The following is a 15,116-nucleotide window of genomic DNA, read 5'->3' as shown; positions in this document are numbered from 1 at the left end:
TTTTGAGCAACTTAAAATAGTGTTATTTATGAACTGTTGCTATGACCCGCTTGTCTGTTAGCATCCCGTGTTTCCGCTTTAGCGGGGTGTGACATGATGAAACCAATATATTTTGTGAGGTTATTCCTTTCACTTGTTAGTTCTCTTGGTTGAACGATTCGGGTCTTGCAATAGTGCTTGCAATTCTCACTTGGCTTATCACTAGGTTTCTTCCGCTTAGAGTGGCGCCTCGACTTTAACAACTTGACTTCTTGGTACTCAAAGGTGTTGGATTTCACATATCCCTCATTGTTGAGTTCGGATAGCAAGGTGTTGGGTTCCTTGGAAGTATTTGTGTTTCTTCCTCTAATCTTCTTTTCTGCTTTCTTTGCATTCCAAAGGCGTTGGGTTTTATATACCCTTCGTTGTTGGATTCAAGACTAAGAAGTTGGGTCCAAGGGAGTACACGAGATCATACAAGAACGGTCCGACACATACTGAAATTTATCTTGAAGATTTCATATCAATGCCATTATTCAGTGTGCGCCTTATGAAGCATTATATGGACGCAAGTACAGATCTCCACTCAGTTGGCTAGAAATTGAAGATCGACAATTAACTAGACCCGATGTAGTTCAGGAAACTACTGACAAGATTGTAATTATCAAGGATCGACTCAAGGCTGCAAGAGATCGTCAGAAAAGTTATGCTGATAATCGGAGGAGACCATTATAATTCCAAAAGGGAGATAAAGTACTCTTAAAAGTCTCACCATGGAAAAGAATAATGTGTTTTGGGAAAAGAGGCAAATTGGGTCCCCGATATATTGGTCCGTTCAAAATAACTGAAAGAATTGGACCAATGGCATACAAGCTAAATTTGCCACAGGAGTTAAGCACCATTCATGATACATTTCTTGTATCAAACCTCAAAAAGTGTTTAAACGACGAAAAACTGGTCATACCATTGGAAGATGTGCAAATTAACGATCATCTGCGCTTCGCTGAACAACCAATAGAAATCATTGATAGAGAAGTCAAGCAGTTAAGGCGTAGCAAGATCCCGATTGTAAAAGTTCATTGGACTTCAAGGCATGGGCCGGAGTACACATTGGAAAAAGAAGATTTTATGAAAAACAAGTGTCCTCACTTGTTCTCAAACGGGTCCAAAGCTAGGATCTGATGAATAAAATTTCGGGACGAAATTCTTCCGGCATGGGGAGACTGTGACATCCGTCATTTTTGGAGCGTCGGGTTAGCATCTTACTAGGATTTCTATATTTAGAATTATATTTTATTAGGGTCTAGTCATGTTGATTAGAAATCATTTGACTTAGTTTCCAAAATTTAGTTCAGGAAACCCTGTCCCGACGGATAACCTATAAAGTAACTTATGGCATGCCAAATATATTAAAAATTCTCCTAAAATAAATAAAGTTGATATTATAAAATTCAAATTAAAAATATAAAAGTCTCATTTGAATATACAAATAATTTTACAAAATTTGGAATTTTGATTTAATAATGAATAATTTTATTGGTTTTTGATAAAAATTGTATTTAAGTTAATATTTAGTTGGATTGTATTTTTTTAAGAAAATAAAAATAAAAATGTGGTGTTTTGGGTCTTGAATGGGCCGGGCCCTTTACTCTCATATAAAAACTCCACTTCTATTGAAATCTTTCATTTCACCTTCATTTGTATTACTCTCTTTCTCTCACTAAACCTTTCGTCTTCCACTCCAGACGAACCCATTTTCCAAAATCTTCTTAGATAACATAAAGCTTGAAGAACATTCAAGTCTTCAAGTAGTAGCAAGAAAAAGGTTATAAGATTAGTTTTATTATTTTTGTATCTTTTACAATAATATTTCTCGTTTCTTTATACTTATTTCTCCTCTTTGAGCTCAAAATTTTCTGGAGAATCTAAGATGGGAGATTATTCATCAAAAACATGAAAATGTTTTCAAAAAGATGATAATCTATGATCTATAAACTTAGAACTCAAGGAAATGGGATAAAACCACATTGCATGTGGAATTTAACCATTAAGAGTGACAACCTGGAACCGACAGATTGTTTACTAACATTTGTGTTGTATGTATTTTCTAAAATAGAAGTCCAAAATATTTGAATCATGTCCTGGAAGTTAGATCAATGAGTTAAGTTTACGACTCAAGTGGAATCATTGAAAAACATCAAGTTTATACCTTCCATTTTGACTTTAGTTTTGATTCAATGCAATCTGTCCAAGATTGCTTGATATGGAAAAATAAGTTGAACATATATAATTATAAAAATATTTCTAAAATGTGTGAAATTTGGATAGAAGTTGTTCAACACAGTAACATTTGAGGTATAAAAAGTTAAAAGTAAAATGATTTTTGGAAGGTTCCTTTGATAATGATTGGTGAAACCAAGATTCCAGAATCGCAATTTACATGTCTGTCCAAATAGTAACTTTATGAGCAAAAGATTTTGATTTTCTTTTTATTAATGTATAAATATTGGACTATTTTTAAAGAACAATTAAGAAGGTATCAACTTTAATCCATAAAAATTCATTGGCATTACATAAGATATAATTTTACTTTATCTTTATTAAAACCCGATAGGTGATCTAACTATTGGATTTCGGGCTGTTTAGGAAAATAGGGTGGGCGTTTGGAGCTCTAAACGTTAACAAAGTCTTGGATATTCATTAGCAAACTAGTGAGTATTCACGACCCCACTTTTATTGCTTTTATATTTTGAAATTGGGGGAAAGGCATGAAAGTCTGCAAATTATGCTGTTAGTTCTAAAACCGATGGACTAAAGAACTGTTTAGTCAAAACTTGTTGAAATCATGAAAAACTGATTGTTAATGCACTAAGTATAAACGATACTTGAGAGTATATTTCAAAAAGTCCTCTTCCGTAAACGCTACTAGTTAACTCGGGCACGTCCTCGGGCCGTGGTAATTGTGGATAACCGCTATTGTGTTGACAATCTCACCCAAAAACGGGTGCACATTACCTATGTTTTATAGTCTACTCATGTATGCGAATGGGCCACCGCTGAAGTAGTACTGATACGAACCGTGGTACCTAGGTGAGTGAACGGGCCACTTATGGTAGTTCGTAAACTAATGGGGCACATTGGAAGGTAAGGCTCTGTAGCGTCTCAAGTGTTAAAGCATCGATGGAAATTTACATTTATATCGTGCAAGTTATGTATTAGTTTGCAAGAAGTGTTTTATGCATTGTAAATATTTTTTGCATATGAAAACCCGTGAACTCACCAACTCTTTGTAGTTGACGTCGTTTTATGTTTCATGCTTTTCAGGAAAATAAGTAAAAATGAAAGTTTTGGAAGCATTTTATGATAACACCTGTTCATAAGTCTTTGTAACTCCTTCTGCAAATGATGTTGTTTTTCATCGTGAACAGTAAAGTAATAAAATTGTAAATTTTATGGATTATGTATTTAATGGTGTTATCTATCAATTGGAGCTATCAAATGCTTACCTGTTACGCCTCGTGTTTCCGCTTTAGCACGGTGTGACAGATTTGGTATCAGAGCCTCGGTTATAGAGAACACCGGTTTTTCTTAAAACCACAATCTATAACCAAATATTTTCAAAACAATGTCACTAGTATAACCAGAGGATGAATGTCGTGTTATTATACTTAAATTAAACAGAGCTTGATCACCTATGTTTAACTTAAGTATTATGATAAAAGATTCAAATCGGTTGTCTTGGAAATATGCTCAAATTTAGAAATTTTATTTAAAACATGAAAAGCATGATTATGTGTGTGTTTGCATAAATTTTGAATATCCATCGCCCTAGACTAACCAAAAGCTCTGGTTGTGAAGTGAAGCAAGTTATATAGAGCACTAAGACAACCCAAGGGTCAACTTTGTATCTGAATACTTGGTAGTTAGACATTGATAAAGGGTCTAGTCTCTATAGCCTCTGTATTCAAAACTTCGTACTACGCATTAGGTAAGATTTGCTGAAACACCCCAAATCCACTCATTGCATATATAACACAATTCATATATAGAATACATATTTTCCCCACATAGGTCCTTGATACAAGAGTATAATATAAAATTCACAACTCAAAAATTCCAAAATTACATGCTCTTGCATCCTATCATCTATGCTTCCAAAAACAGCTAAGCATATAGGGAAGTAATTCACACAATACTCTTTCCCTTATCATTACCTGCACACATAATTTTGGAGACACAAAAAAAATGAGGGTTAGACATGAATGTCTAGTGAGATTCCCTTTTTATGAAATGCAGGGTGAAGACCACCAAAACATTTATTTCAAATCATTCATCATATGTAACAAAACTAAAAACATACAGCTTCGGTCCATCGGGCCTCTGGTTCAAAACCATACTTAGAAAAAAATTCAACATCCCGGACCAGAGCCCCTCTGGTCTCTCTTCCAGAGCTTCTGGCTTCACAACCGGAGCTTCTGGTTCTAAACGACACTTAGAATTTTTTTTTTCAACACACAAGACCAGAGCCCCTCTGGTCTCTCTTCCAGAGCTTCTGGTCTTCATGACCAGAGCCTCTGGTTGAACTACTGAAAGGGGAATTTCCCCAGGCAATTTTATAAAGACAAGTAAAAGCGGAACCGTCAAAAAGCTAATCAGCAAGAAAAGCAACGACAACTTTGACTCACAAACCAAGCCATAAGAAGCCAAAAATGACAAAGAGAAATACACCAAAACATAAAATTAAAGCAAGCCAAAAAATAAAAGGCGAAAAACACCAACATATTCCAGAACCGAAAACCTTCATCATCCACAATATCACACGTCATTGGTTCTCGTGAATTTCTTCCTTCTCTTCCACGCCATTCTTTGAAGAATCTGCATCTTGATCTCCGCCACAACTTTGTCTCCAGCATGGTTGTAATTGTCAAAAAACTTTCTGTTCCTTTCCCTCCATATATGGTATACCGTTGCCGATATACCAAGTTTTTGAACCGTAGACCAAGATTTCCACCTTTGTGATAAACCCCTGTTAAGAATATCCTCCCATTTGTTCAGACAATTCTTTAACCCAACTTCCTTTTTAATAACCTCCCAAATACTACTCGAGTAGTTGCATTMAAAAAWTAAGTGATTGWGCGTTTCAATCACTAATTTACAGAAAACACATTTCAAATCCGGAGGTTCATGTTTCCACTGACTAATGCGATCTTGGGTTGGTAATTTATTCTGACAAGCCATCCACATGCATAGAGCATGTTTAGGTATGTATGCTTTATTCCATACCACCTTGTACCAATGCACAATCGGCCCCACTTCCTGTAATGTTTGCCATGCCACTTTTACCTCAAAAATTTTACGAGAATGTTTAGCATCAAACCATCTGACCGTATCCTCAATTGGACTAGGATGTGGTATCATAATACTTTGCAGCTGGGGATATTGTTGTATCCATTCCACCGGCCAATTAGTGCCAAACCGTTGCATTATATCATATACCATAGAGTTATTTTGAAAGCCATGAGCATTTATGAATCTGTAAGACAACAATTGGATGAGGGGACCAAACTCACTCCATGTGTCTTCGCAAGCGTGCGTAGATAAACCATTTCCCACATTGTAGATAAAAAACCTTCTGCAATGAGGTCTTAACTCTAAAAGGTTCCGGAGAAGCCACGACCATTCATTCATCTTCTTCATTATCCAAAAATTTCTGTCCCGAATTTATCCAAAAATTTCTGCCCCGAATACAATGAGACTGAATCCAAGAGACCCACATGGTATTTCTTCGAGTAAGAATATCCCAAATATGTTTAAAAAGTAAACACCGATTCCAAATCGCTAGTCTTTTCATACCAAGGCCACCATTTTGTATAGGTAAGCATACCCTATCCCAAGAAACTCGACATTTCCCCAGTTGACCCTCCTCATTATTCCATAAAAAGTTACGGAACAGCTGTTCAATTTCATGGATAGTGGTTGCCGGTACTAGAAATACCGACATCCAATAGGTTTGCATAGAGTAAAGCACAGAGATGATGAGCTGACGTCTTCCCCCATAAGAAAGAAATTTGTTTTTCCAGTTCAATAATCGAGATTTTAATTTAAGCACAAGAGGGTTGAAATCACGTACCTTCAATCGAACTGGAGAAAGAGGAACTCCAAGGTAGCGAATAGGAAAAACCCCCGGACGAAAAGGTAAGCAGTTATGAATGATATTTTGAACATCCAGGCCCACATTCCCGAAAAACACTTCACTTTTTTCAAGACTCGGAGACAAACCCGAACGATCCTCAAGCAATTGGAGAGCTCGTTTTATAACTTCCACTGAGGTAGCATCCCCCCGAGAAAATATAAACAGTTCGTCCGCAAAACATAAATAGGTCAACTTGATCTCAGCACATCCTTGATGGTATGCAAAATTAGCCTCATCTTCAATACATTTTGTTAGAAGAATCGATAAACCTTCCATAACCACCGTAAACAAGTAAGGAGATAATGGATCCCCTTGTCGAAGACCCCGCTTACCATGAAAGAAACCCTCCGGCTGTCCATTAAAACATATAGAGAAAGTAGACGAAGTGATTAGAGACTTTATCCAATTAAGCATAACTGGATGAAATCCCATTCCCTTTAGCATCTCTAGAAGAAACTGTCAGTCAACTGTATCATATGCTTTCTGAATATCAATCTTAAACGCACACTTTGGCTCCCCTTGAGGTTTTTGATAACCAGCTACAAGCTCATGCGCCATTAAAATATTATCAGTTATCTTTCGTCCAGGGATGAACGCAGATTGAGCCTTGCTAATAAGAACATCCAATGAGCCTTTTATCCGATCAGCAATAATTTTACTGATACATTTCAGCAAAACATTACAACAGGCAATGGGTCGATAATCAGTAACACATGAAGCATTTGGAACCTTCGGTACGAGGCACAGTAAAGTATGATTCAACTGTAACTCCAAATTTCCAGAGTAGAAGAAATTATGTACTGCAATGAGAACATCCCTACCAACCACACTCCAATTCGCTTTAAAGAACTTTGACGAAAACCCATCAGCGCCAGGAGCCTTATCATTCCCAATATCAAACAGAGCAGTCTGTATTTCCATATCCGTAATCGGTCTGATTAAATGCAGAGAGTCCGATAACGATAAAGAGTGAACAAAAGAGCAATCCACCATAGAAGGACGAACCAACATATTAGAATTACCCAGAATAATTTCAAAATGATTAACAAAAGCCTTTGGAACATCATGATGTTCAAAAACAGTACCAAAAGAATCCATAACAGTAGCAATATGGCTCCTATTACGCTTCTCTCTCATAGCATGATAGAAGAACTTAGAGTTTCCATCCCCTTCATTAAGCCAATAAATCTTCGCTTTTTGTCTAACCATTTCCACTTGATCATTTCTAGCTTTTTGATATGCTAACAAGAGGTGAGCAATGTCCTCTTTCAGCAAATCATTAAACGGGTCTAGATCACAAGCCAATTGAGCAACATCAAGTTCCGTCTTTAACAGAGCCACCTTCTTATCCAAACACCCATAAGAATTTCGAAGCCGACGACAAACCCCTTTCATCTCTTGCATTTTCCTAAGCACTCTCTTCATATAAGAACCCCTCTAAGGCTTCATCCACACCTCCTCCACAGACTTAAGGAAGTCCACATGAGAAGTCACAAAATTATCAAATTTGAAACCACGTTGACGGAGTCGCCTACCAACTTTGAAAGAAAGAATTCCCGGCGAATGATCTGAGATCCCCCTTGGTTCAAAGAAAATCGAGGCATCCCCAAATCTAGCAATGAAAGCTGAATTACCCAAAATACGATCTAATTTACGCATTACACCGTCACCCCCAGAAGGTTTCTGCGTCCAAGTATATTGGCACCCCTGGTACGTGATATCAAAAAGTTCGACCTCTTCCAGACAAAGATGAAACTCCTCCATATCTGAGTTACGTCCAGAAGAGCCACCCAATCCATCATGAGGAAAAAGCATTGAGTTGAAATCACCCATCGCAACCCATGCTTTCCTTTGAACAAAAGCATTGAATTTACCAATATCCTGCCAAAGGTCCCTCCTTTCCACTCCCGTATTACACCCATAAACAAAGGTAATAAAAATGGGCTCAGGATGACCAATAATCCGAATTTCACAATGTACATATTGTAAGTGCTGCTCAATCATTATCAAGGACAAAACAGACGGGTCTCATGCAATAATAAGACGAGTGCCTTGGTCACACATTAACCCATTTGTGATCCAACGCCAATTACCAAACACTCTACCACACACTTCCCCCATATGACTATGTACAACTTTAGACTCAATGATGCAACATAAAGAAAGACGCTTTACATGAATAAGATCACGTACCTCTTTTTGCTTTATTAGGGCATTTAGACCCCTAATATTCCAAGCAGCGAACTTTATCATTGAGAGTTTGTAATGAGTATCTCCCCCTACTTTGTTCCATAGAATGCCCCTCAGTATCAATTATCTCTATATCATCATCATCACTAGAGTCATCAGATTGTAAGGAGGAAAACCGATTACTAATAGACGTGGATGATATAGCGCCTTGTCTCGGTTTAAAAGCATGGACCACCGCTTGGACAAGATCCGGACCCCCCTTTGAAAGAATTGTGACGTTCGAATGATCGTCTCTGCCTTTTGGCGTTCTCCCAGCATCCACCGTACAATACTGACCTTCCACATGTTCCACACTTTCCCCAACTAAGCCTGTAGAAGCTGCAGGCTTAACAACTTCCTTTTCCTTTTTAGATACTCCCGAGACATGCGATACCTCAGTAACCTGCTTTATAGTACCAACACCAACTATCAAATGAGTTTTAGAAGCTGCACCTGAAGTAGTTGCCTGATCGCCATTACGAGGTCCTAAATTATTCTTCGGCTTCCAATGTCGTCTTCTAGGTTCTTTAAAATTATCATTATTCAACGACCGTACATTCTCCTTTGGTTATTTTATTTCCCCTTGCATGCAAGAAGACGTACGATGTCCAAAAACTTTGCACTTTGAACATTGGGATGGCACCCAATCATACTCCAAAACCACCTTTATTATGTCCTCACCATTACCCGAAAGCCTCGGAATAACAACTTCAATTTGCCTCTGGATCTCACCCACGGCCCAAACATCCACCAAGACTTTAGCAAAATTAGTACGTCCCCAAGCTTTATCACAAGTGCTAGCTGTACAAGCATCCAAACGCAAAGGGATACCAACTGCACTTGCAATACGGCTAATACCCTCTCTATTGAACGCAACAAGAGGAATGTTAAAGAACTTAATCCATAACGGACACGAGGTATGCTCGGGTTTATGAAGTCCCTTTGAGGGATCCCATGAAGAGACAAAAAGCGGCCTCCCTCTAATCATGAGGGGGACGACTCAACCACTTGATTGCAACCACCATTATCAATAAACCGAAAAAAGAAATAGCCAAGATCATTTACCATAGCATCTATAAGACCAAACTTTCCCCATGCATTTTGCACCGCACGCAGGACAATGGGAAATGGAAGACGAGGGCCCAAAAAATACCCATAAAGAACTGACTGGAAAGATTTAGCCATACCTCTCGTAGCTTCCAATGGAAAATGGATCCGCGGTTTAACACTCTTTTCGACCGGGAAATATTGACGCTCTTTCTTTAGATTACCTCCCACTTTTGCGGCAAAAGACGTTTGAGCTTGCAAGCACGGCTCACCCCTAACTGCAGGAGAGAGKCGCTCCCACACCGAGGCCCTCTTATTGAGATCAACATTAGCCCCATTCTCCGACAAAACCGCTTCCTTCACCCCCCCATTCAAAGAAGTTCCATGCAAATCACAAGGACTCGTCTCATCCAGGATTATATCAGCAAAATCCTGTGAAGAAGTTTCTTCAAAAATCACGTCCGCAAAATCACCCATAATAACCACACTCTCAGACAATAACTAGCTCCCAAATCCCTAGTCAAGAAGCCATGATGCTGAATCCCTCGAAGAGCTTCCTCAATAAAATAAACGAAGACCTCACAGGGAGGCGCTGAATATTCTATCAAGTAACTCAGCAAAGGAAACGAAGATCACAGAAACACTTGACACAAGGAAAGAAAACTAGATATTGCACGCAACCAAGCCACAAAACAAAACCGGAACGACACCCAAAAAGTTCAAAAAAAACAATAATCAAAAAACCCAAAAAGCAAAGAGACTACCGAACGAAGACAAGCAACAAACGAAGATGAACCTACGGCGCACAAGCAAAAAGCGAAAAAGAAAGCTACGGCTCAAACCCTAGAAAAAATAGGAAAGCATGCAAAAAAAAAAGGCAGCCAACCACAAGCAAACCCTAGCCGTGAGCAACCACCAAACGGCGAAACCCTAGCAACCTGCAGACCCAACAGCAAAACAGAAGACCGGCAACAGCAAAACCCAAAGATTCTCCACAGAAAATCCCACTGAACGAACGACCTGAACGAAAAGCAGAATCTGGAACTATACGGTCAAAAAACTGCACAAAACAGCAGCCAATATCGAACACAGAAAACCAAAAACCAACCAGCAGCAAACAACACGAAACAAATCTCACAACCGAAGCATAAAGATCACGAAACGAGAAGCTAAACGATGGAGTTATACCCAGCGATCGAGAGACAATAATGGAAAAGATCACATAAAATCACAACTAGAAGCCCTAGCCGCAGTTAACTGCGGAAACTAGGCGAAACCCTAGTTATGCAAACACCTAGATCGCAAGAACTAGACGACAAAGTACAAGAGGAAATGCAGCCAAATAGCAAACTCACGTCTCCAAAACACTAGATCTCAAACAAAAAAGATCAACACCTAGCGGAACAAACCCTAAACAAAGAAAAACAAGCCGTTCCTTAAAAACGATCCAAAACATGCAGCGAGAACCCTAGACAAAGCCGAAGATCAAACACAATCCACAAATTATCCAAACGACCGGCATTCAATCATCATCCGTCATTCCTCTCATCCCGTGGCAGTGGATGGTTATTTCCATAAGGATTCTCACCTCTGGTTGAACTAACCAGAACTTCTACTCACATAATTTCTTAAAATGAACTTCAATAAACTTTCAATCAATAAGATAGACTTTTTTTTATAAAAAGAGAGATTATAAAGAGTTCATGCTTGACCAGAGCCTCTGGTTGTACTAACCAGAGCTTCTGGTTCCAAAAGACATGACCAACCAGAGCCCCTCTGGTTCAACGTCTAAGTCAACCAGAGCTTCTTTGAGATGTTTTTCATAAAAGATTCTAAGTATAAAACTTTCAAAAACATGATTTTGACATAAAAGCTCTTAATAAAAGATACAAAACCTTTAATCCAAATAACAAATATAGTAAAAACTTGCTCATCCTACAAATCAATAACCAAAATCCTCTGGTCCAAAAAAATGAGGACCAACCAGAGCCCCTCTGGTTCCTTACAAGGAACAACCAGAGCCTCTCTGATTCCTCACGAAAATAACTATTCTGTTTTAAAACACTTTTAACCAATTCCAATTTCCATAGGCCAAGTTTTCCCTTTCTCAATAACATCAATACTATTATTTCAAATAAGAACAATATCTTTGAGTTCTCAAATCACAAAGAAGTAAGGACTCAAATCTATTGTAGTCTTAAAAGACAGAATTGCCACCCTTATTCCAAAAGACACCTCTTTTTGATATACACCTTTATTCCTCCATCAAAACAGGGCTACTTATCAGAACAGACATAAGTCACCACGTCTGAAAGTACCCATTCCCAGTTCCAAGCCAGAACAGACAAAAGTCACCACGTCTGAGGGAACTATTACTTAAAACAAGTTTCATACCAAAACAGACTCACGTCACCACGCTTGGTAGAAATAATTTACAAAATCTACTTCCATACCAAGACAGACTTACGTCACCACGCTTGATAGGAAGGTTTCCCAGAATAACAATAACACCTTTAAACTATCAAAATAGTTTTACAAGCTTTTCTTCAAACCCATCATCAAAACCCATAGAGTATAATCAATAGTAAAACTCACAGTTTATAAACAAAGATAGTTTTAAAAGAAAACTCAGCTTAACGAATCACATATTCTGAAGATTAAACACACAGCAAATCACAAGCTCTTCAAACAACTTTGAACAAAGATTCCTTCAAGAATGCTTTTCACCGCCACAAAACTTTTCTTTCACTTTGAACAGACTTTTCGACAAAATGGAAATGATAAGGATAACATCTTATCTTTTTGTTTCTTTAAATACTCCCACCAAGGCGGTGGAGCTTATTTTAATTATAAACTCATAGGCGGTGAAAGCTTTGTCCAATAGAAATGACTTTAGGTGGTGGATTTTGCATTATAAAATTCATGGTTTCTCAACCATGAAAGATATAAGCTTTATTAACGTATGTCCCATTTAGTGTTATTTTGACGGGACAAGGGATGGGGTTTGACCGGTTGACTTTTTCTCTCTAGTTTTTGTGAGTTACGGCTAGGGTTTTTGTCATCGGATCTGCTGCTGCTGCTGTTTTCGATCTTCTTTTGCTTGCTGATCCGTTTGTCTAGGTTGTTCTTCAAGCGGAAGTTTAGCGGTTTGTCTTTGTCGCGTTACCGGCGGCGGGTTTTGATTTTCTGTTTTGGTTGCCGACGTTGATCTTCGTTTATGTTTGCTGCTTTGTTTGCCGAGCTGCTGTGATCGTATTCTGGTTGGGTGGCTTCGTTTGGTGTCTTTCTCCTTCGGGGTTTTGCACGGCGGTGGTTAATCTCCTTTTCAGGGTTTTGATCGGCGGCGGTTTTTCTCCAGGTTTGCTTTCGTTTTGTTTGCTTTCGCTTTTAACGGCTGAGTCTCCTTTGGTGTTTGGCGTCTCGGTTTTGATTCCTGGGTGAAAGGGTAGGGCTGCCGGTGTGTGTTTTTTGAAAGGCTAGGGTTTGCATGTTTTTCGGGTTTAGGGTTTGCATGCAAGCGAGTTTTTGTGAGGCTGTTTTGTCGCTTTCTTGGTTTCTTGCTGCTGTTTTTCTCTTCTCCCGAAGTGTGGTTTGCTGTTAGAAGGATCGGGACTTGGTTTGCCGTATGCTTCTCTAGGGTCCGTTCTTCTTGACGGCTAGGGTGTGTATGCGTTTGTCTTCTCGGTTTGGTTTCTTGTTGGCTGTTTCTTTCTCTTTTCGGTTTGAGCTCTTCGTGGCGTCTTAGCTCATTGGTGTTGGGTGTTTGGTGGTGAATTTGGTATCATTATCCAGCTTATCTTCCTCGCATCAAGTGTTTCTGWGGTCTTCGTCTCTTTTTGTTACGCTTCTTGATAGAGTATTCAGCACCTTTTCTAAAGGTCTTCGTCTACTTTATTGAGATCGCTTGATAAAAGGATTCAGCACCACGGCTTCTTGATTAAGGGTCTGGTAAACTGGGTTTTGGTAAGAATGCCTGACTTTGCAGACGTTATCTTGGAAAATGTTGTCTCTCGGGATTTTGCCGATGTTATTTTGGATGAAGTGGATGCACCTATAAAGACTACGGTTGGCCTTAAACCTGGTTTGTCTTCTAGAGTTTCGGTTTGGGATCGCCTCTCCCCAATGCTTCGGACTGATCACAGTGTGGTACCTCCTGTTTCTTTTGCGGAGATCGTGGGCGGCTCTTCCTCCTCCGATCTTAAGTATTATCCTGTTGAGAAGAGTTTAAAACCGAGGATCAGTTTCCCCCTGGAGGTTACCAAAGGTATGGCTAAATCTTTTCAATCGGTCCTTTATGGTTATTTTCTTGGTCCTCGTCTCCCGTTCCCTATTGTTTTACGTGCGGTTCAGAATGCTTGGGGAAAATTTGGTTTACTTGATGCTATGGTGAATGATATGGGATATTTCTTTTTTCGTTTTAATGATGAGGGCGGATGTAACCAAGTTCTTGAAACGTCCCCTCTAATGATTAGAGGGAGGCCGCTGTTTGTATCTTTCTGGGACCCTTCGAAGGGGCTTCAGAAGCCTGTGCACACTTCTTGCCCATTGTGGGTGAAATTTTTCAATATACCTCTGGTTGCTTTCAATAAAGAGGGTATTAGCCGCATTGCTAGTRCCATAGGHGTTCCTTTGAGATTAGATGCTTGTACTGCCTCCACTTGTGATAGAGCATGGGGTCGTACAAACTTTGCGAAAGTGTTGGTGGATGTGTGGGCTGTGGGAGAAATGCAGCGGAATATAGAAGTGGTGATTCCAAGGATCTCAGGTACTGGAGAGGACATCATAAATGTTGTTCTAGAATATGATTGGATTCCCTCTCAATGTTCAAGCTGTAAAGTGTTTGGTCATCGTACGGGGTCTTGTCTGAAAGGAGATGTTACAAAGAAACGGGTTTCTGAGACAGTCGTGGATAAAAGGGGGTTTACTGACGTCAAGAGGAAACAGTGGAGAAAAAAGGATACATGTCAAGGGTTTCAGACATCTTCATCTGGCGCGGTCACAGGTACACATGATTCTTTTACCGGGATTGGTATTCAAAAACGGGGTCCGGATATTTCAAAACCCTCGGGAGACGATTCTTCTGTCCATCATGTTTCAAATCTTGGGGTTTCTTCTTCGTTGGAGGGAAAGGAGAGTGGTAAAATGGACGGACAGTTCTGCACGGTCAATGCGGGCCGTACTCCAAGGGGAAGGGAGGATACCTCCCATGTTCAATCTTTATCGAAAGGCAACCCGGAATTAGTGCAAAAGGTGGTCCAGGCTTTTAAACCGAGGAGGGGTAAAGTTATTAATTTGAATACGAGTAATCGGTTTTCTTCTCTTTCTGACGAGTCTAGTGAAGAGGATGACATGGAGATCATTGATACGGAGGCGCAAATAATGGAAAAATGTGGAGAGGATAGTTCACCTATTTTATCTCAATGATCAAGTTGGCAGCTTGGAATGTTCGGGGCTTAAATGCCCTTATTAAAYGAAAGGAGGTACGTGATTTTATAACTYTCAAGCATCTTTCTTTATGTTGTATMATTGAGTCCAAAGTTGCTTTCACTCACTTGGGGGATGTGTGTAGTAGTGTCTTTGGTAATTGGAATTGGATATCTAATGGTTCGGTTAGTGATCAAGGCACTCGCCTAATTATTGCTTGGGACCCGTCGGTTTTATCTGTCCT

General features: G+C 39.3%; 1 protein-coding gene across 1 annotated transcript; it reads right to left on the bottom strand.

Annotated features, from left to right (window-relative positions):
- Positions 1 to 8,396: 8,396 nt before the first annotated feature.
- LOC112503802 lies at positions 8,397 to 9,389 on the bottom strand. The gene is made up of 2 exons (XM_025107801.1): positions 9,005 to 9,389; positions 8,397 to 8,926 (listed from the first exon to the last, which is right to left on the bottom strand). The coding sequence occupies exons 1-2, from the start codon at positions 9,387 to 9,389 to the stop codon at positions 8,397 to 8,399; spliced, it is 915 nt and encodes a 304-aa protein (XP_024963569.1).
- Between the last annotated feature and the right edge of the window lie 5,727 nt (positions 9,390 to 15,116).

This window comes from Cynara cardunculus, unplaced genomic scaffold (assembly GCF_001531365.2).
Source record: "Cynara cardunculus var. scolymus isolate 2C unplaced genomic scaffold, CcrdV1 Un_Scaffold_3862, whole genome shotgun sequence".
In the NCBI taxonomy this organism is placed as follows: domain Eukaryota; kingdom Viridiplantae; phylum Streptophyta; class Magnoliopsida; order Asterales; family Asteraceae; genus Cynara; species Cynara cardunculus.
This window is presented reverse-complemented; position numbering and strand designations above follow the sequence as displayed.

Coding starts and splice junctions, on each gene's coding strand:
- LOC112503802 (XM_025107801.1), bottom strand. CDS start 9,389: ATGATTAGAGGGAGGCCGCTTTTTGTCTCTTCATGGGATCCCTCAAAG. Junction 8,927..9,004: donor GTGCAAAGTTTTTGGACATC/GTACGTCTTCTT, acceptor ATAATTTTAAAG/AACCTAGAAGACGACATTGG.